Raw genomic sequence first — 27,994 nt, 5'->3', positions numbered from 1 at the left:
CTCTTACTATTAACTCATGCTGGTGACTTTTAAACAGGACTGTGATACATATAGCTGTGCATCTATTAGTTGTGCCCTGGTCCCATCTGACATATCTCAAGTGAATGTTTCGTAAGAGTATGGAAACCTACCATCATAAAAGTAAGTAAATCCCATTTGCATTTGGAATACTCTTGGGTTTGAGAAACTTAAGCCACTGTTTGTAATGTCTGTTGAAATTATATCTTTAATTTTCTTAAGTTTCCATAGTCCTCTAGTATTTGAAATAATTTCTCTTGCTATTTTTAAATTTCCTCAAAACTAACTTATATGCATTTTATTATCCTTAAAGTAGGTACTTAGAACTTAGCAGGAATTTCAAAACACATTAAAAAAACCCACGCCTTATTCTGCATTGATGGTCCTTTTTTTACTAGTTACTTATGCATCCACAAATTCTAATTCAGCAGATGTAAGGAGAGGGTACATAGAAGTATATAACTTTAAAATAAGTTTTAATCTGGAAAGATTTCTCAGGTCTAGAAAGGGTTTTTTGATCAAAAAGAGCAGAGGAGAGAGAGTACACCTCGAGCACACCTCAGTATTGTCTGATGGTTACGACAAACGCCAGGCTGTTGTCTGTTTTCCTCAGTTGATGAATTCTTGACACTGAGTTCCTGTTTTGTGTCTTTTGTTGTTCTCTGGAAAATAACGGGACACGAGGGGGAGATACAGCAGTATTTTAGAAAGCCCGAATCTGTCCCTGTGGCCAAAGTAGCATTCCAGGATTGATTAGTATTTCTTTGAAATCTCTGCTTTCTACTCTTTCAAAGCTGTATTGCTGTCTTGCAAACAGTGATGTGTGTGTGCTGAAGGTGATACACATGAGCAGCTTCACTGACTCGCATTTTTCAGCGTCTCTCCCAAAACTTTGGCATTAAGTTTTGCTTTCACCCTTCTCATTTCTACAAAGCTTTCTGCTTCAAAATACCTAATTATAAACCATAGGTATTTCTCTCTTCTTCCAGGCAAATACTCACAGCTTAACCCTTGTTGTGAAAGCATTACTTAAGAGTGAAAACTCATCACTGATTTTAAGAAATGACCATCAAAAACTGGAGGTAAGAACATGATAATTCATGGATTTACTCTTCATAGGATTTATTCTGCTACTGAATCATTCGTTATCATTCATTACTAGTGAACTGATTGTTAGCTGTTGTATTCAGAGTAGGATAAGTACATTACAAGTAAGTGATTTCATATTACAGTAGAAAATGTCAGAATTAGCCAGCTGATGATACTGAAATCCTGTTACCCACCAATGTACCTGGGTGAGAAGGACTGTCTAAAGTATTTCTGCCTGTTGCAGTATAAATGCTTCCTGCATCTATGTAAATTAAAAGCATAATTAAAATTCTTCTTTTAATGAATCGATAGTATTTTAAAAATTGTCCTGGGTCATTTAGAAGTGATCCTACTTTGTACATTGTATTTTCTTTATTATTATTATTTCTTCATTTATTATTTCTTTCCACTTCATTACCCAGGACATATTTGAAACAGGATCTTTTATTTTTCAGAAGTTCCCTGTCACTTTCTTACATGCTACATCTGAAACAACATTGCACTAATGAGCTCCTATTAAAATCCAGAGTTGTTTATTCATAGGCTATTAATAAGAACTTGTATACAACATTGTAGCAGTGGTATCGGATATAAAGAGAAATGCAGAAAGACATTTTCTTAGATTTGTTATTTATCCTTTAATACTTTTTATTCCAAGAGGTTTATGGTGGCTAATGCATTGCTTTTCTGTGATAACTTGTACGTGCAGGGGCTTATTTAATATAATGTACATTTTTAAGCACAAGTCTTATTATGTGTTAATACTCCCAAAATTTAGAGCAAAGTAACATTCAGTATGAATTAGATCTTGTCCAAAATACAAACATCACAGGTCAACTATTAGCTGGTACTGTATCCAGGCATTTCTTTTAAGTGATAGGTTGAAATTAAATCCAGGAGGGAAAACACAACTGAGAGGCTTGCAGTTAACGAGAGCTGCCTTTACAAACCAAAGAATTTCAGAATTAATTTTTTAAAAGACATAATTTCAAGTTGGATGCTTAGTGTTCAGCGCTCTAATGCTTTTTTGAACTGTAAAATTGTCTCTTTAATAAGTTAAGTTAAAATAATTCAAACTCGTATATGGTCACTTTCATTTAAATGTGAATATTCCTTATTTCAGTTTAGTTTACACCAGATAAACCTGGTTTAAAATTAAATTAGTATCAATGCAGCCTTTTACACTTAATTGATTTAGAAGTTTGTTAATCACTGCCACCTTTCAGGGAGGCAGGCATTGAGTGATGAAGAATATACTAAAGAAACTCCCTAACATACACTTCAACTACTCATGGTTTTGGTACTGAATCCTTTATAACAATGATTACTGACTTATAGCAGGGCCAATCCTCATGAAATGAATGCACCTACAAAGTGCAAGATATTATGTAAATACAAGGTTTCATGTTGGAGATTATTTTCTCAGTTCCCTCCTGTACTTAGAATGAAGTGGTACCCTGGAAAATCAGTGCATACTGATCAAAATTGTGCTGCTCTGTTGATGTTTTAGAGGGACAAGTTATTTATTGCTTACATTCTGAACACTTTGCAGACCATGATTAAGATTTCCAAAGAACTTTCACTGGGTACAGTCCCCTTATGGGTTCTCCTCCTGAGTATCTTCGCTGGACTCTTGATTCTTGCACTGCTTATATTTGCTTTGTGGAAGGTAAGCTGCACATTCTTGTCTTCATGAAAATAAACAAATATGCTTAACTTCTCTGCCATGGCCTTCTCATAACTAGAACCTCACAGACACTAATAGTATCTAATAAGTAGAGTGAAATCTTGTAGAAATGACAAACTAACTAATAACACTACACTTTTCTGAAGTGTAACATGCAATGCTAACCGATTGAAACCTGTACTGCCAGTATGTTATGAAAAGAAAAATAAAAAGAGATTTTAGTGCTATTAAGGGCTTTTTTGTTTATTAGCTTTGGCTGTGGCCTTTGATAACCAGGTTTTCTCAGTGCAAGAGATGCTAGGCCTGTAGTGTAAGTATTGCCACAAGTGGGCACTCTTCTCCAAGCTAAATATTCAGTTTATACTTGTGTTAGAAGGTTACAGTTTATAATTTCAACATGCATAATCTCTTGAAAAATTTGACAAGTATAAAATAAAGTATTATTTATTCAACTGAGTACTAACTATTATTAAGCGTTTTAGCCTTTGACATTATGTGGGCATAATATTCAGCAATCACTCACTATATATTAATTGTACTCCTTTTGTCTGCTTTCATGACATGTCTCTTTAGTTTTTCCGTTCCAGGAAAAACAATGTTGTACTTCACTGATAAAAATATAAAATGACTTTTTACTGTACTGAAAGTATTAAAATAGTAGTAAGAACCAGCGTATGAATGCTACCACTATGGGTTGTATGCTTAGTCACTTTTTTCCTCTTCTGCAGGCTGGATTTTTCAAGAGACCACTAAAGAAGAAAATGGAGAAATGAAGAAAAAAGCCAATGCAGAAAATTTTGCTCAGGTCTGCCTCAAAAACGTTACTGTAAAATTATAAACTTAGATATACATGCAGTGGTCACTATGTTTTCTAAACTCTGGTGCATTAAAAAAGAAGCAGAACAACAAGAAGCAAGTCAAGCACGTAGGTGAATGATGCAAAGGAAGAATAAACAGCCTTATGGCATTTTGTGATACTCAAGGACATACTTTCAAGTGTTACTCATTTTTGGAGAGTAACTGAGTTCAAAGATTCTAATGTTTTTTTTTTTAATATGGAAAATGCGTAATCATATTTCTATATACCTATGTATGTGGAATCATTTTTCATTTCAAATTATGCAACAAGTCAGCTTGTAGCAATCCCAGTCTTTTTTATCACCTTACGATTTTCAAAAGGAAAAAGCATAATTTTCAAAATTTCCTCTTTATGTCAGTTCTGTGAAAGCAGACTGTCAGTTCATGAAGCAGAACATGCAAACTTTGAGAATGCACCAAATACTGTAATGACAATTCAGAAGATAGAAACACCTGCAGAATTTTGGGTGAAAATTACTGAAATACCTTGGACTTCTCTTTCTGCTCATCTTAGTGTGTCCAGCTGAACCCAGGATACTCTAAGAAAGAGATTTTTATGGTCAAGAGGACCATAAAGGATTGATCCATTAAATCACATAAACGTTTGAACTTGAAACAGATTTTTGGCAGGCCTAAAAAAATGTATGCACAAAACATTCAAGCCCATCTGATTGCACGCTGTACTCAAATAAGCAGGGGCACAATTGTATCTGCAAATTGAAATGTCCATATTTATGCAGAAAATGTTTAGAGGTACCCTGAAAGTTTGACTCTTGCTGTATATCTTGGAGTAGCCAGGAGGGTGCTTCATAAACTGTCACTGTAAATTTATTTTGTAGCTATTTAATCCAATGAGTTTAAAAGTGTACAAAATGATAATTAAGAGCACAGATAGGAAACTTAGCACTGGCAAGCTGCTTCTAGTATTATAAGCCACACCTCATCTTTGTTACTTACGAGTTTAAGAAGTGATGAAGACTTTGCATACTAAATAAGCACTTAAATTATGTTTATTTTGTGTCAAAGATTAAAAGTTTATATGAGGATACACTGAAATGTAGATAGCAAAAGATTCTTTTAAACTTAGTTAGAATATTGTTTCTTTCTTTCATGCACTTGTCTTCCTTCCACGAGGATCTCTTCCCAGGGCTCTCGGGCTGTGCGTTGTCCTCAAGAGCTTCCTACATTACTTGCAGCCACACAAAATTAACAGAAGAAAATGGAGGCCTGCAGGCAAAGTGCAATGTTGCCTCAGCATGAGATGACTCAGTATTGATTGCCAATAGATCAGAAAATGTTGAGGAGCACTATAAGATGTACTCATTTGTGGAAATGCCTTTGCCTTGCCAAGGAAGCCAGGATAATTTGTTCCTCTTTTTGGTACAAATTTTACTGAAATGAAAAAAGAAAAGAAAAAAAAAAATCATTGCAGTTTTCCAAAAAGTTTTAACTTAGCAGATAGGCTCCACTGACTTTATAGTAATAGCTTAAAAAGCAGTAATATATTTTTATAAAGACTTTTTTTTTTCTTTAAGAAGAGACCATAGATTGGGTTGAACATGCTGGCAAGTGCAACTCTGGAAATGTGCCAGAAGGTGCTTTATTGTTTGAAAGATGCTGTCACTCTTAAGTCCCTTCTATTTAGTTCCTAAATTAGAGAGAGTAGTTATTGGGGAAAGGCTGAGACTTATGAGAATGCAGCAAGTGGGATTAAGTTTGAAGGTGTTTGCAACTTCTCCTTGTGTCTGTGGGAAAAGTGGTTATTTCATAACAAAAGTCTGCTGAAGGTAGTAGCATGACTCGGAGGAGAGGGCAAAGCCCTCCATGGGAACGCTGTGGGTGGCTGTGCTTTGCAGAGCCTGGGAGAGCCACCGAGTCAGCAGACTTGCTTGCTGTGCTCGTCTGCACGCCTGAAAGCGCACCCGATCTGAAGGGGTACAAGATGAGTTGCCCTGGTTCTGAGCACAGAAGGAAAACTTGAATGGAAGTGCAAAAAAAAAAAAAAAAAAAAAGACATAGAGGAGTTGTGGATAGGATCTTTGCTTCATTCATTGTGAGTTAAATAGTCCTCGAAGGCAGGCAAAAATCCATTTGTTGAACAATGAAGATAATTAATATTCACAGAGGTGTTTTCAGTCCCATGTGAGATGCAGGTTTTATTTTGAGATGCAGGTTTTATTTTAAGAAAATGTATGATTTTGCCAAGTTGAAAGATTTAAATGGCACTTGTCACCGTAGCATCTGAATGCCTCAGAATTATAAATGTTTTATCCTTATAGTATCTCTGTAAAGGCATAGCAGTGCTGTTATCCTATTATGGTTTTGTAAAGGAACAGAATTATGAATGAATTGTGACTCACCTATGTACATGTGGAAAGTCTGTAATAGCAAAAGAAATACTTATATTTATTATTATTCAGCCAGTTTGTTAACCATGAGGTCATTTTTCCTGGCTTCATAAAACTAATCACTCTAAGTTGTACAAGCCACACATCATTTTTATCTAGCATACTTTTTCTTAAGCGTTTCACTTTTCTGTTATGATAATCTGTTAACCAGAGCTTTTTGCTTTTCTGATGACATTTCATGTCTTATTTTAAAGCATCAGCCTAACTGAAGAAATATGAGTCAATAGAACAGTCTATTTCCCTAGATAAAGACTACACACAAATACATAAGTATTTTATCAATGCAAAGTATGTTTGAGATCAGTGTTCCATTCTTTTTAGACTCGCTTTGCACTGTAAAAGCGGTAATAAGCTTCATATAACCACACTGCTTTCCTCTTTGTCGTCATGCTTTCTCCCTTTTCACGTTTGTCCTATTATCAGATTTTCAATTATAATATCTATTTAAAATATAAGTATGTAAAGGGAATACCACTATAGCACATTACTCTTACACAGGCTAAATTAGTAAAATCACTATTTTTATCCATAGAGCCTTTCCACACAGCACTGCAAGAGCAGTATTTTACTGCTTTTCACTATACAACAGAAAAGCCTACTGAAAGCAATATTGCAAACATCAGGAACATCTCATTGAAATTTGACAGGCACAAAAAATATCAGAACAGCATGTAATGTTTTGTTCCTATAAAAAGACACATTAGGGTTGTAATATGATTCTAATAACTATCAAGCTAAACATTTTTTCATTCAAATAAAAGCCTGTAAAAAAAGGAATAAATAAATTGGGTATATAACCAGAGCTTAAGTGATGGAGGGAGTCTGGCTCAGCTCAGTTCCTAACTTCAGCACTGAAGTAGCTAATATTAAAGGGAATGGACAAGCTATAGGGTAGGACTTCTCTGGAAAGGAGCAAGAGCTTTAAACCATCACTCCTGCTTCAATTTGAGGCTGTTCTAGAGGTTGTCGATCCCCTGTATAATTTTAGAAGACTTGGAAAACAGCATCTACATTAGAGCAGTCTCCCTCAGCTGCTGCTTATGTTCTTGTGCTTGTATGGTCTGTATTTTGAGCCCTTGCTGCAGACACAACCCACCTATCCTGACCCCCTTACCTGAGCACTTTAGTACATCTCCTGTGCCGAGTCATTAAGAGCATGACGTCCCTCTTCTGAAGAGCTTGAGTCAGGGGAATCCACCTTCAACTGCAGCCAAGGGTTTTCATCTTCTCACTTGGCACAGAGAGGCCGGAGTTAGGGACACTCTAATCTAATGAATTCCACATAGTCTAATTGTTTTAATTTCTTGGATTAACTATTGCATAAATGATGATCCTATGGGGGGGGGGGGGGGAGGCAGAGCAAGAGAATCAGAATGTACTGTTGTTAATTATACCACTTAACAGGAATAAGAGGGAATTTCCATCTTTTTTTAAGAAAGAGAAATCACAACATTCTGCACAGCATTTTCTTTTTCCTTTAAAATTATTTCATGTGTTTTATTGTTTTTAAAAAATAAATTTAAAAGAGTCTAGTGAACCTCCTGTGTAGTTTGTTTGCTTTTCAGTGATATAAGATGAATATAAAGGAATCTCGGTACCTAAAACCAAATCCATCTGCCTGTCAATAGAAAGCTATTGTAGAAATAAGTGTTCTTGCACAGCATAACATCAAGGAAAGCTTGAATGTGGTCAAGCTTTCAGAAATACATTACCATTAATTGTATGGATTCTGTACTTATAGCCACATTTGAAAGTTTTTCAAAGGACCGTATGACTTCCTGCCACAGATTTGTTTTCATGACATTATATACATAAAAGTTGAAGACATATTCACTCATTTAACCATTCTTCCTATCCAGTAATTTTTCCATGTGTAAAGCCTGTCTAGCACTCTTTACAGATGTTATAATATTGTGGGCAGAGATTAATGACTCATTCACTGTTTGGCTTAAAAGTTGCAGCATTACTAATGGGAATGTTTTAGCTGAAGGGAGGCAAGAAATATGATTCAGAGGTCCGTTATCCTCCTTTACCTTAAGGCATAAATTAAGCTTATGGCACAGCAAACACATCAGCAGCCTGCTGAGGTACACTAAAATTACACCGATTGTAACTGTTTGAATACTGTTTGTATTCTAGTGTCTATCTGCCACAGTGTTTGAAACACTGGAACAAAAATCACATTATCTACTGCATCAGAAAACCTACATTTTTGAGTCATTTCATTATCGTGCCAGAAACGTTTGTTTTCAGTCCAGTCAGAACAGTTGTCCAAACAGGAAAACTTAGAAATACAAACACGCAAGATATCACTGCATTAAGAAACCATGACACTTAACGCAAACTCCACTTTGCTGTGGTCATGGTATTAATTGCTTTTCCTTGGGCACTTGCATGCCTAGGAATAAGGGTATGCCACTCCATGCCGTTTTGGGGGGAACCAGTAGCGTGGGCTGGGGACAAGGTCCTAAATGTTATGAGTCTGCAGGGCGTGGGGGCCCACTCCTCATTCATAAAGGACCTGATTTCTATCTAATCAAGAGCTGTAGGTGGACATCTGGGAGAATGTCCGTTACAGAACCTGCAGGAAAAGGGCCAGAGACCCCTAAGAGCTGTGAGTAGATAACTCCTTCTCCCATAGCTTGGAGGTGGAAGGACGGAGACAACAGTGGGATCCCAGGAATAAGCTACAGCCCAGCTGAGGAACACCTTAGGGCTCCTGACAATCCTCCAAAAATGGCAGCAATGGAAGAAATCACAACCTGGTTGCACCGTGCAGTTACTGCCCGAGGTTCCCAGGTGAGGCAGGTTCACAGAGTTGCTCAATGGGTTAAACAACATCCCTCACGTTTTCCCTCCCTTCCTGTGTGCCCAGACAGAATGAGTTTTATCTGCTCTACACACAAAATATGCCTCACCAGTTATTTAGTATGAGTCATTTTATAGTAAAGTGGCGATCTTTATGATAATCCCTTATAACAGGGATCCTTTAAGGAGAGATGTGCTGATCTTTGGCATCTTAAAAATCTAAGCTTAAATTCTAAGAAGTGTTTCTCTAGCTTTGATGGGCAGAGCGAGCTCATTGTTGTTATCACTCTCTTCCAGGTCCCAAAACCAGCTTTGGAAGAGAGGTTAACAGGGATTAAATCAGCATAAAACAGCCCATCACAGTAGCTTAGCTATAATAGTAATAACAATAATAACATCATAGTGATAACATTAAAATCACAACCGCAGGTTTGCAGGCAAAGTTCACTACATGTAAAAAATTTCAATGAATTTTGTGTCTTTGCCCATAGAATAGAAAACACAAGCGTTACTAGAAGATGAAATACAACTCACACAGTTACTACATTTTGACCACAAACTCAAAACAGGAAATCATATATTAGTTATTTCAAACAACCACTATCCACAGCTGGCTTCTGGAAAGCAATCAGTCATCCTTTGCTAAAAGTATAGTTCCTTCAGAAACATCGGTAGAGAGAAATATATTTCCTGAGTCATGTTATTTAAGACTGAAGAAGAGAATATGTACAGACATATCAGTTTTGCAATACTTTTGACACTAATCACAACCACATATATTCATAGTTCAAGTCTGGGTTTTGGGGAGAGGGAAAAGAGGAGGTGAGATAGATATTGACTATATAAAAATTAGATTATTGAAAGATTTTGCCAGTAATTCTTTTGTGATCTAATATACTTACATTTTATCAAAGTATTTTGCTTATGTCACGTCCTAGGTTTATTTTCGGGCCTATTGTTTTTAAATTACGTTATCCTCAGTCAGAAATCAAGTATAATTTAGCAGTGCCCCATTCGCAGAGGCCACAGGAGGCTCTACCGCAATGCCACCCTGCATGTAAATACAGAGGAAGAAGAACTCTCCAAGTTGCATGGTGCACATGCAAATAAACCCTGGCTTTTGAATGAAGAGCCAAAAGTATCCTAGAATGATAAACATTTACAGTCTGACTCCAAATCCAGTGACATCTAAAGAAAAACTCTATTTGACTGCCTGGACTCTGTTACACAGTTGTTAGCAAATCACACCGCTAGGCCAAATTGTAACTTTGCTAAATGTCTTCTGTCTAAGTGCAACTTCAGTGCAAATGCATTGAAGATCTTTTGCCTTGTGTCCGAGGCGAGGGTTTTATTAAATGCTAGAGCCAGGGCAAAAATTTCCAGAACTGGATAAAACTACAGATGTAACAACCAACAGCCTGAAGGGAAGTCCCCGTGCTGGTTCAAATTCACCTAGGGCACTGTGACAAGTCAGACAGGGGTCAACACAATGTGCGGTGGGTTATGCCTTGCCTGTCCACCTCTCCACTTGCCCTCCTGCAGGTGCTGCAGCATCCCTCCCTGGACCTTCTGGGGCCTCTCTTGTGGTCCTGCTTTCTCCGAGACAGGGGCTGAGCCCGAGGAGCAAAGGCACTGCCTGGCCCAGCCCGGGGATGCTTCAGCTCCTTGCGGTTCCTCTGGGCCTCATCACTGCTTAGGGAAGCAATGCTCTTTTTTCCTCCCCGGCCTCCCATCCAGTCTCCTCGCTGAACCGTTTCACCTGTCCTTCCCATTTATCACTGGGGCTTGATTTTATTCTTTTTAATCATTTGCACTGCTGCAGCATCAGAGCACTGCTCTTTGAGAGCAAGAATTTCTACCTGGATTAATGGGGAAAGTGTCTGCCAGACCACTGCTCACTTCTCAAAAACACCTCTATCATCCTCACTGTCTGGCCAGGCCGCCAGTCAAGGGTAGCAAAAAGAAAAGAGCAAAAAAGCAACCAGAAAACCCCGCCTCTGAAGACACACTGTCATCTGCGGTATTCTTGTGGATCGTCTTTGCCTCTCGCTCATGACTGCATTGCAAAATCAAAGTAGAAAAGCTGGCAAATACACTCTGACTCACCATGAACGTTATCAAGTGAACCACAGTTTCAACATATTTCAATCACAGCCATTTTAAATTCCACATTTTTATAATCATTAGCAGGCTTTTGATTTTTAGATCTACTTCACACAAATCTTCTTATTTGCTTTGAGCTTGGTGAGGTCCAGAGAAGAATAATATACTAGGCATTTTCTTGCCATTTTCCTCCATCTTATATAGTGCTTACCCTATAAGGACATCTTTTATCCATTTTGTACATCTATCTAAATACAGCATTCAGAACAAGATATTCAAGTGTTTGTAGCCAAAAAAAAGAGAAAATGCTAAGTTTGCTTCAAACCTATTTTAAGCCTGTGCCAGAATAAGAGGGTCTCATGCATTAAAAGGGTGCCGATCACTGAAGCATCTCGAATAAAATATTTTAGAATATTTAGAATATTTAGAATAGTTCAGTTGGAAGGGACCTACAATGATCATCTAGTCCAACTGCCTGACCTCTTCAGAGCTGACCAAAAATTAAAGCACGTCCAAATGGCTCTTAAACACTGACAGGCATGGGGCATCAACCACCTCTCTAGGAAGCCTGTTCCAGTGTTTGACCACCCTCTCGGTAAAGAAATGCTTCCTAATGTCCAGTCTAAACCTCCCCTGGCACAGCTTCCCACGTGTCCTGTCACAGGATACCAGGGAGAAGAGATCAGCACTTCCCTCTCCACTTCCCCTCCTCAGGAAGCTGTAGAGAGCAATGAGGTCACCCCTCAGCCTCCTTTTCTCCAAAATAGATAAACCCAAAGTCCTTAGCCGCTCCTCATAGGACATGCCTTCCAGCCCTTTCACCAGCCTTGTTGCCCTCCTCTGGGCACATTCAAGTACCTTAACAGCCTTCTTAAATTGTGGGGCCCAGAACTGCACACGGTACTCAAGGTGAGGCTGCACCAACGCTGAATACAGGGGGATAATCGCCTCTTTTGACCGGCTGGTTATACTGTGTTTGATGCACCCCCAGGATGCGGTTTGCCCTCTTGGCTGCCAGGGCACACTGCTGACTCCTGTTGAGCCTGCTGCCAACCTGCACCCCCAGATCCCTTTCTGCAGGGCTGCTCCCCAGCCACTCCTCTCCCAATTTATACTTGTGTCCGGCATTACTCTGTCCCAGGTATTTGGTCTTGTTAAATTTCATGCCATTAACGATTGGCCAATGCTCCAATCTGTCCAGATCCCTCTGCAAGGCCTCCTGTCCCTCAAGAGAGTCAACAGCACCTCCCAGTTTGGTATCATCAGCGAACTTGCTAAGGGTGCATTCAAGTCCTGCATCCAGATCATTGATCAAAATATTGAACAGAACTGGCCCTAGAATTGAGCCCTGAGGAACACGGCTGGTGACTGGTCGCCAGCCAGATGTAGCCCCATTCACTACAACCCTTTGAGCCCTGCCCTTCAGCCAGTTCTTCACCCAGCACACCGTGTACCTGCTCATCTCACAGTTGGACAACTTGTCCAGAAGGATGCTGTGAGGGACAGTAGCAAAAGCCTTACTAAAATCCAGAAAAAACTACATCCACTGCCTTCCCTTCATCCACTAGGCGGGTGACCTTATTGTAGAAGGATATCAAATTAGTTAGGCAGGACTTTCCCTTTGTGAACCCATGTTGACTGTGCCTGACGATTGCATTGTCCCTTAAATGCCTTTCAAGAGCACCCAGTATGATCTTCTCCATAAGTTTTCCAGGAAATGAGGCTAGACTAACAGGTCTAGTTTCCTGGGTAGTTTCCTCACACCCTTCTTATAAATTGGAATAATGTTGGCTAGCTTCCAGTCAGCAGGGACCTCCCCAGACTCCCAAGACCTTTGGTAGGTGATCGAGAGGGGTCCTGCCGTAACACTCGCTATCTCCTTCAGTACTCTGGGGTGAATCCCATCAGGCCCCATGGACTTATGAACATTCAACGGATACAGCTGGTCCCTTACAATTTCAGCGTCCACAAATGGAAAGTCACTGTTCCCGCAGTCGTGGTCCTCCGACTCAGGGGACCGGGCAGCCCAAGTTCTATCAGTATTATTAAAGACCGAGGCAAAAAAAGAAGCATTGAATGCCTCCGCTTTTTCCTTCATCCCTATTAGTCAGGTGACCATCTTCAACAAGTATCGGTCCAATGTTTTCCTTGGGCCTCCTCTTGCTATTAACATACTTAAAAAAGCCCTTCTTGTTATCTGACACAACATCGGCCAGTTTCAACTCTAGTTGAGCTTTAGCCTTTCGTCTCTTCTCCCTGCATATGCGAACCACGGCTCTGTAATCTTCCTGCGAAGCGTGACCTTGCTTCCAGAGATTGTACAATTTCTTTTTCCTCTTGAGCTCCACGAGGAGTTCCCTGTTCAGCCAAGCTGGTCTTCTGCCCCGCTTACTTGACTTTCGACACAATGGGATTGCCTGCTCCTGTGCTTCTAAAAGGTGGTTCTTAAAAACTGACCAGCACTCGTGGACCCCTAAGCCCTCAGGGGACACTGCTAAGTAGCTCCCTGAATAGCTTGAAGTTTGCTCTCCTGAAGTCCAGGGTAGCAACTCTGCTGACCTTTTTTCTCATTGCACCGAAAATTTTAAACTCAGCCATTTCGTGATCACTGTGGCCAAGACAGCCACCTACCATCACATCTCCCACGAGTCCTTCTCTATTCACAAACAACAAGTCTAGGAGGGCATCTGTCCTAGTTGGCTCACTTGAGTACTTGTGACAAGAAGTTATCCACTACAAACTTCAAGAATTTCCAAGACATGCTCGTCACAGCAGTATGGTATTCCCAGTGGATGACTGGGAAGTTGAAATCTCCCATAAGGACAAGGGCTACCGATCCAGAGATTTCTCCTAATTGCCTACAGAATAACTCATCAGTGCTGTCATCCTGGCTAGGCAATCGTTAGTAGACACCCACAACGACATCTGCTTTGTTTTCCGTCCCCCTAATCCTCACCCAGAGGCTCTCAACCACATCATCCCTAATTGTAAGGGCTGTACAGTCAAACCTCTCCCTTACATACCGAGTGTGACACCTCCACCTCGCCTGCCCTGCCTATCCCTCCTGAACAGCCTGTAGCCTTCCATCCCAGCACTCCAATCATGGGACTCATTCCACCAAGTCTCACTAATACCAATGACATCGTAGCTCTGGGAACTGACCAACGCTTCCAGTTCATCCTATTTGTTTCTCATACTGCGTGCATTGGTGTACAGGCATTTCAGATACGCTCCTAAGCCCTCAGTGCTCCCTGGAGCAGCGTAAATGTTCCCACTAGCATTGCCACCCTCAGGCGATGCCATGCCAACCCTTGGCTTACCTTCAGCTCTCCTGATGGTATCTTCTAGTTTAAAGCCCTCTCAATCTGTCCCGCCAGCTTAAGAGCAAAGATGCATTTCCCCCATCGGGACAGGTGGATCCTGTCAGGCCCCAGCATACCTTGTGCCTCGAAGACTCTTCCATGGTTTAAAAACCCAAAGTTTTGGTGGAGGCACCAGTCCTGGAGCCATGTATTGATATCTTGGGCTTGCCTGTTTTTTTCCAAAGTCTCTCCCCATTACTGAGAGTATCGAGGAAAACACTACCTGTGCTCCTCAGTTTTTTTACATTTTTTTCTTCAATATGCACAACCTCATCAGTACAGACTCATAATGGCAAGTAGACATCTTCAGCTCGTGTACTGAAACAACAGTTTTATAATCAGAGTTAATCTGTTTTTATTTTAAATCAACCAGATTTCTTATTGAGAACAACCTTCTAAATAAAGACAACGTGAACCTCTGACAGGAAATCAAAAGGAGAAAAGAATGTGATTGGCAAGACACTGGATTTTTTTGTACTAAAAGTCAGAGTATCTTATAATCCTCACTTCAATTATTTTGTTGATATTTCATCATGTTTACAGAAGCCTGAAAAGGTAAGTCCTGATTTTACTGCTTCATCTATTTGTTTTACTTTCTTTTATCTTGACACCGAAGTTTTCTTCACATCAGCTACAATATCTCAAACTATTTAATAATTAACAGAGATTATAACATTTAGTGTAGAAATAAATTATAAACCATAACAAAAAAAACACCCAGAAAAATGGAAAAACAATGCCTCATTTAGTAACAAATCCTCCCTCCCCTCCGACAAGTTTTCTTGGCTTAGTTGGCCAACTGCTTCTTCCTGGAAGTAGGTCAGCTTCCAGTCTGAAAGCCTCTGAGCGTGTGAAAGTCTGAGTCACTGCCTTTCAATTACAACCGTTTATGATCTGAGAAGCTGCAATGAAGAGTTACCAATAACCTGCTATAAAAGCAAACTGAACATAATACAACACACAAATTGTGAATGAAAAGTTGGAGAGACTGGGATATGTTAGGAAAAATCTCATTCCCTAGCTATTGTACCAATTAGTCTTTATAGTATGAAATTGTATGAACTTTCTGAAAAAGAAAAAAAAATATATATATTACATTGTATACTGCATAGCATGACTAAAGGACCCCAACTCATTGCAAGGAGGAGAAGGACAGCCCCCACCCTGAAGAATAAAGGATATCCCTCTGGACTACTGAGATAACGCCAGCATCCTAGCCCCTCTAACACCTCTGTGAAACCCTCCCATTATCTGGCATCATAGATAAGTAACTGTAGCAAGACCAACTCCAGGGATGTTTAGATCAAGAAAGAAGCAGGTGGATGATGACGCCATAGAATTATAGTTGCTTTTCAAAACAGTAGCGTGTGTGTTAAGTAGTGATTGGTCAAATCACGTTGTACCTGAACACTTGAAAGGTATAAGAACCAAGTGTAAAACCGCATTTGGGGTGCCCCAATTTGAATGGGACACCTCATGAGCATGAATAAAAGAATTACTCTTGTAATTCTATACTTTGCGTCCTAGCCTCTCTCCTCGGTTGGCATGGGCCAGTTGCGAAATTTTTGTGACAGATAACACTACTAGGTGCTGTCTATTTTACTGTTCTGCCACTGCTGCAGAGTAAGAGATCTATTTAAATTTACCCACGACTGCATGAGTTACTCCAAAAGACTTGTCTTTCTCTTGATAACTCCCTATTTGTGGCCCACACATTGCTCTCCTCGGCTCCCAGAGCAGATGAATAAGCTGCTCTTCATCTGGAGTTAAGAAATCTCAACAACCTTCTGTACGTACAAGGACTGATTCCAAAGTAATGCTTAAAAGAGCAGTTCCTGCTGGACTGACAACTTCCTATGTGTTTTTAATAAAGACAGTAAGTATTCAAGCCTACTCAAATTTATTATCCTGGCATGTTTCCATCATTAAGTTCAGTGGGAATAACTTTCTTTTACAGAAAACTTACATAAATTGCATCTTTTTAAACTGACCTGCAGTTTTTCTTTTCTTCCTTTATCTTGGTACAACAAACAGCTTTGTCCTTAGACTACCACAATTTATTCTCAACGATATCACAAAGAAATTAAAAGTACATGAGGCTAACAAGCTGTACACACATATATGATATATATGCAGTTGTCACTGGTTTCACAAGTAATGATCATAAAAAAAACCTTCATGTGCTTCCCCATGATAAAACCTGACTTTTCATGCAGTATTTCACTTCAGCAAATTCTCTTCCCTTGTGCCCACATTATCAGTTGCTGACCCTTTTTTTAAGCCAGCAATATTTCCAAATATAGTTAGAGAAGCGTGAGCCACGTTACGACTGTAAGAGAGGAAATGCATGTCGTCACACAGAAGCTGATGCGACTGCTGTCTCTATACCCCATTTGTTGCATTTGTTCGTCTCAGCTGCTATGAAAGCATGTTTGTACACAGATGAAAATGCATGTTTGCACACAGATATCAAGAAGACAGGAAAGCAACCAAAGGCATCTGTATTTCCCTACCATATCACACTCTAGGCTACATGAGAATTTCAGTGTATTACATCATATAAGTGTATTATATCATATTATATTCTATCACTGTTAAATGTGACCCAAAAAGGCTAAATTAGAAAAAGGCTGAAGGACTCGCCTCACGATCGATCCCTCTGCCGCTCCAGTGTCGCAGCCTGCAGCGTGAGGACTGCAGTGGCTCAAGAGAGGCTGTGCCATCACACCATTAAGGACCCTGTTCCTCCCTCACAGCTTCTCAAGAGCCAGCTGGGAGCTCAACTTTCTGGGCTGTACACAGACAGACCCAGAAAAAAGAACAGCCTCAGCTGTAAAAAGTTTTCTACGTTAGCTTCCTGCAACAAGAAAACCTCCAAAGCACCACAGGATATATAATACAATAGTTGGCAGACTGAATGGTAGGTAGGTGGTCCCAATCACTCACTTAAATTCCTCCTTAATGCACGTTGAAATGATCAACTCTGGCACCAGATAGGGCCTAGGCAGAATTTGGGCTCATTAAAAATCAGAAAAACAATCCAGGAAGCCCAGACTTCAGTAGGTGCCTAACCCAGAATGAACTTGAAATTATCTGTCACCTTTATAGCACAAAGTCATATAAAAACTTAGAATATGATACAGGTGTAGAAGCACCCCTGTCTAAGAGCAAGGTATCCTATCCTACTGTAGACCCACTCTGATATCACGGCCAGAGGCGATGAACGCTTCCTGGATTAAATAATTTCTGCTCTAAATAATTAAACAATGTAACTAAATAGCTAAATTTCTTTTTAAGCACTATTTACCAAATGTGAATTGCATGAGCAGTCTAAAAGGGCCAACTCAGAACTCCTCTCCTCCCAGCTAAGTGCCCCAGATGTTAGGCCGCAGGCCTAACAGGCTAACAAGTCTTTGCTTGTCTGCCTGGAAACATGAATATGCATCCCAGGATGAGCAGAGACCTGGTTTCAATAGCGGAGGTAGAGAGTGCTTCTCTTGGCTTTATTGCCTGGTAGCAAAGACACTTCTGGAAAAGTGCGAGAGGCGAGTCTACGTTGCCACAAGCCTCAAGGGAGAACTAAGCCCACGTTTCCCAGGTAACTATTACCATCACTTCTCAGGCAGCTACTTCTTGAAAAAGAGCTTAACTAGACACCTACCTCCCAACATTTTTCCTCACCCTTGACTTCAGGGGAAGGAGCCACCTAATGCTGGTGCCTGAGAAAGATGGGAGTTCAAACACTCCCCTCGACCCACTGCTTAACTGCAGGAGCTTTCCCGCTTTGCAAGCAAATATTTTTCATGCACTTTAAAAGTGCCTAAATGTCCCTGCTGAGCCCAAGCCACCTAACTCTACCACTCTGACCCAGCCCAGCTGGGGCACGGGGGGCAGGTTTCAGGTGCAGTGAGGTAGCAGCATGTACTCTCCCAGCCCTCAGCCCACACACGGGACATATCCAAATGCCTGTGGTCAGGTGGGTGACAGGCTATCTCTAGTCAGAGTTCGGAAAGAAGTTATCTTTTTTGTAAAATGCAGCCATTGTACATTTTGGGGACAGAGAGAAGGGCCCATGTACATTTAAGAAGAGTTTTCTGGAGATAATACTTGCTTCCACAAAAGCAGAACAGTTGCTTTTTGTCTTCAGAGAAACTAAGTCTATTGTAGCTGTCAACTTCTGAGAAAGACAACTCCAGAGACTCCTAGAGTACTTTATTTACTGTATTTGTTCAATATGATAACTTGAACTTTGGTAGATTGTAAAAGAAAACAACAACAAAAAAAAGAGAGTAGAGACAGCGAAATGAAAGGATATTTGGCTAGAGTCAAATGGATAACTTAATAGCAGAGCTACTAAAGGACTACTATCCAAGCAGTGCTGCTGGAGTTTTTCTCTGTTTTTCTCTGTTTATTGTTTTGCCCATCTTAAGAGAGTTATTTCATTTTCAGTCATTTCTGCTATTCTAAGTTTGACCTATATGTATTTCAGGCATATCTAAATGGGAACTATTTGGTGGGCATAGTTAGACAAAGCGTCAGGCTGCTTACATTTTTTCCACTTAGGAAAGGTTAGCTAAATTCTCATTTGAGAAATTTCAGCTAAATCTGAGTTTAATATCTATAAATCCAATCAGTTCTATATGCATCTGAAGTACTGCACATAGCAAGAACTCAATTTTATACCACACGGTAGGAATATTAGATTAAATTGCTCTCATATTCATTATTAGAGCACTACTCTTATTGTCTTATTAGCATTTACAGCTAAGAAAGTAGAATAGGTGAACAGTAATTTTATGAAAAACTATTTATTAAAATGTGCCTTTCTTCACTTAATTACTGTTCTCCTCAAACAGAAAACGCAAATAAGGATACATGCACAGAAACATTTGAGTTTCAAAACATTGCAACGATATTTGGTAACCATCTAACACACTAGTTGCCCAGGGACAAGATACCCCACTTGCTTCTGCTTCAGACAGGTCTGTATCAAGAGGATTCTTTCTGTGTTTTACTTTCCTTATTGTAGCATGTTGCTATTAAGAAACCAGGCCACTATTTCTTGACATAGGTCGCCCTGATTTGGACACCTACGTAGACATTTACCTCACTAAGAACGGGACCAGCCGAGAGTAAATTTAGGCTTCAAGTTCATTAATTTACTGATTTCTTGTTTTAGCAGATTATGTAATTAAATAGAATTTCTTACTTGGTGCGCTTTCGCATTGAAGGGAGACATGAACTACCTACGGCCTAACACAACAGTCACGAGAACCAAGAAGTTATGAGAAGTGACTGCTATGTATGTGAGAAAGGTAGACACCCTGTTAGCTAATCCAGCTGGTTTACCTACAGGCAGCTGCCTTACTCCAGGCAGCACAGAGCATGGCACAAGCACACCCCAAAAAAGTGCTGAGTTCACAACTTCTCGTAATGGCACCCATTGCTGCACTAAGCTCACATGAGCTGACGCAGGTTGACTATTCCTTATTCAAATAAGAAGTCCGATCTTGCAGTCAGTTGATATAGTTCTTAACTGGGTAATCCAGAGAGTCAGGCAGCCTGGGCATCTGCAGTTTTACAGCTACTGATTTCATACAGCTTTGTGTCGCAGCCTTAACATAGCATCAACTGCTGCCAGCTTTCTTGTACAAGGGTCACTTATATTTGAGCTAGATAGGTAGGTAGATAAAAACCTAATTCAGCCTTTCCCCACCACCGCTCAATGATTTTTCTCATTTAAGAATGGTCCCTTCACTATGCGATACGCTCCCTTCCAGAAGTGTGTTGTTAACAGTAATTTTCCTCAAGAGTTCTTTATTATCTGTTCATTAAAAATAACCAACCGTATTAGTCAAGGAGATTTGTGTGACTAAAAAAATATCCTGTATGAAATAAAGGAAGAATGATGAACTTGGAAGCAGGATTAAAAGGGCAAAATAAATCAGGAATAAGGCAAGAGAGTTCCACCAGGGCTGTGCATAACTTCCAAGCCCTTTGCCCTGTCTACCAGTAATTTGAAAGGGACAAAAGAATCTGTGACATTCATCATGTGTGACATTCAACCATGCAGATGCCATTTGGTTATACACAAAATGTCTTTGCTCGTACAGCATTCAGAGAGTCTGTGTTTATCTTACTTCTTTGCCTGTATAGTTCCTCTTTTAAGTCCCGAATAATGTGCAAGTCTTCTTAGATTTTTAAAGAATATGCATCTCCAGGAGAAAATAAAACTAACTTAGTCCCTGAATAGCATTTCAGGATCTTCAGAGGACTAATTCAAAGTAACAGTTACTAGCACTGAGAATATTGAATTTATTTGGTAATTCTGAACTCCCATCCTGATTTGGAAGTGATGGAAAGGCTCACACAGCTTATATTGACTCTACTAGATGCCTTTAGTATTCTCCACCTCCAAAAAAATGAGTGCAGCATGAGCAGGAAGAATATTATCTCATATTGATTTACAGAGATACACACACTCAGCTAATATAGACAGAAGGTATCATTTATTCTGTGTAATTCACATTCATTTATTTTTATTATCCTTTTATCAGTGCTTTGAAAAGGGGGTATGTTCATATAACTATTTAGCACAGATATGTGTCAGTCTTTCACAAAGGTTTATAAATAAAAAATCCTTCTCCATTATCCATTTTAACAGAAATGAAAACTAAGGCTGAGACAGTTCTCCGATGTCCTTGACTAATTTGAACGGGAACAGCACAGCCAATTTATTTACACAAAAAAATAAGCTTATCAACTTGCTTTCTCTCACTTTACAGGGTCTGAAATCCTAACACAGCCCTGTATCACAGGGCCAGAGATCACTGTGAAAAAGAAGTCCTAAACATTAAAACTGCTAATGGAAATGTCCTAAACCAAGCAGATAACATGTGTTGGTATGCAAGTGCATGGGGATGCTGATGAGAATCCAGCCTGTGTCCTGTCTGCATTTCAGCATGGTCACCATGGAAATGGGAACCGGCCTGCACAGAGCCTAACAAAGGAAACCTTTAAATGAAAATAACAACTGTGGATAGAGACTGCCCAAGATTTCTACTGGAGAAAATTACTTGGCTTACTCATCTGAAGATGTATAAACTCCCTTTTACCTGCATTAACCCTAAAGGAAAGTATTTTATTCACATTTAGCTGTTGGACATTAAGCCATTACATTGGCAGTTCCAATTATTAGCCCTCATGAAAATACATTACATAAATGAAATGCAAAAACTACTTTCTTTCATTCAAAATTAACAATAGTGAAGAAAGACCACAATGAATAACATTTATATAGTGGCTAAGAAACACAATAAAACCAAGGAGTATCAGTCCTTTTACTTCTTTGACTTCCTAAATGAAAATTCTGTGTCACTGAATCAAAAAAGCAAAGAACAATTAAAAAATTGTTCCAGAGCCAGACAGCACATAGTTAAAACTTGTTGGTAAGGTCTCATGTTGACTTTGCCCAAATTATGCACAAATAAATATTAACTGTTAATGTGTTTAGGAGTGTGATGGTAATATCCTGTATGCTTTCTAAAATAAACATCATTTGTACAAAATACAAGTCCTGTAACACAGTATGAATGAAGCCTTACTTCAATGCGCAATGCTATGAAAGGCAAAACTCCAAAAATAATATATAACAACACTCTTACTACCTGACAAACTCTCTTAAAGCAGGAAAAACTAGAGATAGTTTTAGTTTCAGAAGAGTTCACGTTTGGGTCTTGCTTTCAAACAATCTTCAGATTTTAGAATGATTTTAAACATTAACATTACTCACAAATATAATAATAAAACAGCAAGGTAACAAAAGATGATCACAAAAAGGGAGAAAGGCAAAAATTAAGACGGGTTGTACAGTTTTAAGTTGGTGTGTGTACATGTGTGTTACGATCATACATTGCATTTTCACCTGGACTTCTGGCTTCATTTATTGCACCAAATGTGCAATTTTCACTTGCTATTCAGTTATCAGTTTAGTCCTTGCTGCTCAGTACATGGCCTTGTACTTTTTATGTATACCGTTTTAACTTACTGAATTAGCAGCTTCCTTGTGGATCCATCTCAACATATCTTGACCATAAGCATCTAAGTATTTGCAAGTGACACAGAATTTATTTTTCAACACTCAAGTGAAATGAGAGATCATCCTTAGCCCCATTAAAAAAAAAAAAAAAAAAAAAAAATTAAGGTCAAAAGTACTTACCACTTTTGGATATCTAGTGATACAGCTAAAACCTTATTTTTTCAGAATACTTCGCACATTCAAAATACAATTTCCATTGACTTCTTTCACAGCTGTGAATACACAGCAGCTCTGCATGTCAAGATGCACTTTCACAACCAGCTCAAGCCAGTGGAAGTGCTGGCTACCAGTGAAAGGGACTTTTCCAGCTTCCCTCCCTCCTCTGGCCACGAGTTCTGACTGTCTCCTATGCCAGTGCTAACACTTAAATGAATTGCTCAGGTGAACAGGATCAGGTTAGCTGATCTCCAAAACTGACCTGGCCCAAAAAAGGGAAAACATTACTCAGGTAAATGGGTCCCTGACCTGTTCCCCAGACCAAACCCCAGTGGCAGCATGGGGAAACTGGTGGGAACATGCAATCAGGAACGGATGAAATGTCCTTGCAGCAGCAGCCCCGCATTCAGGTCAGCTTAACCAGATCATGATTCAGTTTTGAGAGCTCCTGACTGAGCAAAGAGAAAGAGAGGAACACAAAAGCTCCAACCACGTGTCAAAGATTTGATTTAAATGACTTGCCTGAAATTGCACTGGGCTTTTCCGACAAAAAAGCAGAGAAAGAATCCAATTCTGCAAGGAAAAAAAAAAATCCTCTCTCTTCATCCTACCTTTCTTCCTCATTCCTAGAGGACCTTCTAATTTCAACACTAAGCGAGGCAGGAGTCCCAGCCTCTTCTCTGATCACACTACCTTCCCCTGTCCACAGACAGTGACAGCAGCAAGGCTGTGGACGTGGACCCATAGGACCGTGTGATGTACTGATGCACAGAAAGGACAAATCCAGGTTACTAACTTATTTTGAGCACTTCCTAATTTTGCATGTTCAACTCTGTTCTTTTATCACAACTTTTATGTGTATAGGTCCCAGTTCCCTGGGATTTAAACAAAAGTGATCTGAAGAAAAAGACTATGTTAGCAGGGTCTTCTCCTATCCCTCTATACAGCTCAGCAGCCCATTGCCAACAAAGTGCCTGGGCCAACAGGATGTTTTTCCCTCAGCAAGGGTCAGATATGTACCAAACAGAAAAGGGGTTACACTTGAAATTCTGGATTCTATCCAAAGTTTCAGAGGAAACCCCTCCTCCCAATTTCAGATAGGGCTGCTTTCTCCTCCAGGCTGCCTGGGTCCAATGGGGAGGCTTGAAGACTCGTGGTCCTCAAGTGGTACACCTGTGGCCCGAAAGGCATAACCCTTATTTAGCTGTGATTTTTCAGTTCAGAGTTAAATAGTGTGAGGGATGCGTGCTTCACAGAGTGGGGATTTTAAGAACATGTCAGAGTTATATCATTCACATCCTGGGTTGCTGGAGGAAGGCGTGTGGTGGGCTTGAATGTGAAGGCCTGCTGAGATGAGGCCACACTAAATTCGATTTCCTCCACTAGGCATGGTCCTCCAACACTATCACTTGAGAATAGACTCTGAAGTGAATTATTCTCAGAAAAAGGAGAACAAGCTGATTCACCCAGAGCCCAGGAATCAGCTAACGGTATACAGTACGGACAATCAGCAGACCAGGATCCAGAAGCAAACTGGAAAGCTGTGGTGGGTTGACCTTGACTGGCTGCCAGGTGCCCACCAAGCCGCTCTATCACTCCCCTCCTCAGCTGGACAGGGGAGAGAAAATATAACAAAAGGCTCATGGGTCGAGATAAGGACAGGGAGATCACTCACCAATTACCGTCACGGGCAAAACAGACTCAACTCGGGGAAATTAATTTAATTTATTACCAATCAAATCAGAGTAGGGTAATGAGAAATAAAACCAAATCTTAAAACACCTTCCCCCCACCCCTCCCTTCTTCCCGGGCTCAACTTCACTCCCGATTTTCTCTACCTCCTCCCCCCGAGCGGCGCAGGGGGATGGGGAATGAGGGTTGCGGTCAGTTCATCACACATTGTCTTTGCCACTCCTTCCTCCTCACTCTCTTCCCCTGCTCCAGCATGGGGTCCCACCCATGGGAGACAGTCCTCCCTGAACTTCTCCAACAAGGGTCCTTCCCACGGGCTGCAGTTCTTCACAAACTGCTCCAGCGTGGGTCCTTTCCACGGGGTGCAGTCCTTCAGGAACAGACTGCCAGGTCACAAGTCCTGCCAGCAAACCTGCTCCAGCGTGGGCTCCTCTCTCCACGGGGTCACAGGTCCTGCCAGGAGCCTGCTCCAGCGCGGGCTTCCCACGGGGTCACAGCCTCCTTCAGGCATCCGCCTGCTCCAGCGTGGGGTCCTCCACGGGCTGCAGGTGGATATCTGCTCCACTGTTAACCTCCACGGGCTGCAGGGACAGCCTGCTTCATCATGGTCTTCACCACGGACTACAGGGGAATCTCTGCTCCGGCACCTGGAGCACCTCCTCCCCCTCCTTCTTCACTGACCTTGGTGTCTGCAGAGTTGTTTCTCTCTCATATTCTCACTCCTCTCTCCTCCGGTTGCTGTTGCGCAGCAACTTTTTCGTCCTTCTTAAATATGTTATCACAGAGGCACTACCACCGTTGCTGATTGGCTCAGCCTTGGCCAGCGGTGGGTCTGTCTTGGAGCCGGCTGGCATTGGCTCTATCGGACATAGGGGAAGCTTCTAGCAGCTTCTCACAGAAGCCACCCCTGTAGCGCGCCCCCCCCCCCCCCCCCCCCCCCGCTACCAAAACCTTGCCATGCAAACCCAATACAAAAGCAGAGTGCCTCAAACAACAACAGAGATTGCTGTAAAAATACCAGATAACATGAACGCAAGAGAGAGAGAGTTTCTATGTTTGCAGATGTAGACCTAGACCTTACACAGAACCAGCTGCACCCCACTACAACTCCAATAACAGAGAAAGTCTGGCTGAGCTCCATACCAAGGATGGACAAAACTTATGCTAGAATCAAGCTGATAAAAATCGATTTCTTTCCAGAGGAATGTAATTTTCCAAAGGTTTTTTACTTAGCCAAATTTAGGTAGATTTTCAAGACGATGCAAATAGCACCTTCCCGCCAAATTTCAAGTATCTACTCTGAAGCATGAGGGCACTAGAGCTTTCCAAAGAAAATGTTACCAGAATTGAGCCCAGGAAAGCTACTGTATTTTCCACTGGCCTCACTCTCAGGAAGAGCTGGGCTATTTTGGCTCCGATTTTTAAGAACAGGCTAAGGAAGAAACTGGATGCTGAAAATGTAAGTTTAAAGAATTAGATGTGGCAAACCTATAAGCAGCTAAGAGCAGTGTGTTACAACAGAAAGCATCAGGATTTGTTGTATGGGTTGTCCTATTAAGTCTTTCAGTTACTGTTATTCCTCTTAAACATAATCTACTTCTATGTACTATATACTTTTTGGTCAATAAGTAACAAGTAACAAAGTCATATTATCAAAATGGTAGTTCTACTGCATTTCTATTCCTTTCTTCTTGTAGCATCTACAAAGTCTTAATGGCTTTCCAAAAGTACACACCAACAACAAATAACCCACACCTTTACTAACTGTTGCATTACTTTTAGTTGAGTTTGGAGACACAACAAAGCAATACCCCTATGTGGTCCATTTGATATAGCTGATAATTCAGAAATGAATATACTGACATAAAATCAAGTTTATTTTAAACTTGGCATATTTTCTTGCAGTATTGACTAACTCAGCTAAGCTAGCCCAATTAAATTCAAGAATACCGCCTTTGAAGGTAAAAGAGTTCATTAGAATTCAATCAAATTGAAAATGATTATGGGAGAGCTACAACAGTACCACCACAGTGGGACTCCAAATCACTCAGGGAAAATGCTCCTGTCCTGAAACTTCTTTTTTCCTGCTATTTCTACAAGATCAAAAATGCCTAAGTGAGTATTAACTCAGCAATTACATCCAAAACATCAAATGTCATGACACATCTGAAATAAAAATTATGACAGCTTTCAACTGTAATAAATGAAGACAAATCATGGATAGTGCCTGAACAAAGTAGACCTATCCCACTTCTGTCAGTCTCATTGCCAGGGAATTCCTCCTCCTGCAATCGGTCCTTCTGCTTTCGGCACCGCTCTACAAACCTTTGCAAGTCCTAGGACTGTGCAGTGACTGTAACCAGGAGAATAAAGGATGGGTTAAGCAAAGTGCAGAGTGGATGTTTTGCCCATTTATATTTTTAAGAATTTTTCTTTTTTAAAAAATTACCAGGTTGTTTGTATACTGTATATCTCATCACAGGTTAATATTTTTGTATTTGATTTCATACCCTGCAGACGCACGTTCCATTGCATTGTTTGCTATAGTTACTGAAAGAACAAGTTGGAACAGCTCATCAGTGAAAACTCATTTTTATGCTTCTTCAGTGACTTGCTAATTAAGGGTTTGTGAGAGTATACAGTAATATTAAAACTCTGAAAGTGCTTGGGAATTTACTCATGGCAAGTGAATACGATGGCTTATAGATCCCAGGAAAATATATGTAATGGTAATTTAATCAGCCAAGAGAAGGAGGAGATGGTTCAAGTTTCCCTGTCCTTTTCCAAGGAGCGACATCTGCCCAACAGGGTGGGACCAGACCTAGAGGATTCTTGCAAATTAGGAACAGCATTCACAATGAAGAATATTATCTTCCCTTTTAAAATGGCACAATCACCATATAACCATAAATTCACACAGCAAACTGCATCCATTCCCTCCCCCCCCCCTCAAACACACACACCCCCCATTTTATTGAAAGGTGAACTCCATACCAATCGAGGAGTTTAGGGGTTTAACTTGCTTTAAAAACGCAGGCTTTCTGCTCGGCGCTGATGCATCGCACTCCACACACAGCCACACACGCTTCTGGCCCAGAAACCAGAGAGGCGCTCGCAGCCGGGCATTCACCGCCCGGCTCTGCCCTGTCCCCGGCGTCGCGGTGGGAGGCGGCAGCAGCCGGGCTCCCCCCTCCGGGCGCAGCCGCCGCCCCGCGGGGAGACCTCCCCAAAGCGAGGAGCAGCGGCGGCGGCAGCGTCGCGCCCGCTGAACCCATGGCGCGGTGCGGAGGCCGGACCGGTACCGCTCCGGAGCTGGCCGCTTCCCAGCGGGCTACTGAGCGCCACCTGCTCTTCGCCGCCCAGAAATACCCCTCCTCCTCCTCCTCCCCGCCCCTGCGCGCCGCGGGCGCGGAGCGGCCGGAGGCAGCTCCCCCTCACCTCGCCTCGCGGTGCTCGCCGCCGGGGTCCCGGCGGTTCCTTGCAGACTCTGCAGCCGGGTTGTCCCCCTCGGTTCTCCCCCCACTTTCAGTCCCTAGAGGAGACACCGGCACACGCCCCGGCTGGCGCTGCCCACGGGTGCGTGCCGCTCCTCGTCGCTGCGCTGGAAGGAGGGCTGCGGAGCGAGGACTTGCCGCCGGGACTGCAGGAACCGCCGCTTCAGCCCTGGGTACCCTGAGACAATACTTTGGAAGGGTGGGGATGCCTCCTTTCGAGT

At 41.1% G+C, this 27,994-nt stretch overlaps 1 protein-coding gene across 1 annotated transcript in view; it reads left to right on the top strand.

Annotated features, from left to right (window-relative positions):
• Positions 1–3,861, top strand: part of LOC143172000 (integrin alpha-1-like) — a 65,515-nt gene extending 61,654 nt beyond the window's left edge. The window contains 5 exon segments of the mRNA XM_076361207.1: positions 38–110; positions 113–141; positions 1,008–1,100; positions 2,660–2,776; positions 3,523–3,861. Coding sequence (XP_076217322.1) covers positions 38–110; positions 113–141; positions 1,008–1,100; positions 2,660–2,776; positions 3,523–3,567 — 357 coding nt within the window. The 3' untranslated portion in view covers positions 3,568–3,861.
• Positions 3,862–27,994: the final 24,133 nt, after the last annotated feature.

Source organism: Aptenodytes patagonicus, chromosome W (assembly GCF_965638725.1).
Source record: "Aptenodytes patagonicus chromosome W, bAptPat1.pri.cur, whole genome shotgun sequence".
Lineage (NCBI taxonomy): Eukaryota > Metazoa > Chordata > Aves > Sphenisciformes > Spheniscidae > Aptenodytes > Aptenodytes patagonicus.
The sequence above is the reverse complement of the archived record's forward strand: the minus strand, read 5'-3'. Positions and strand labels throughout refer to the sequence as shown.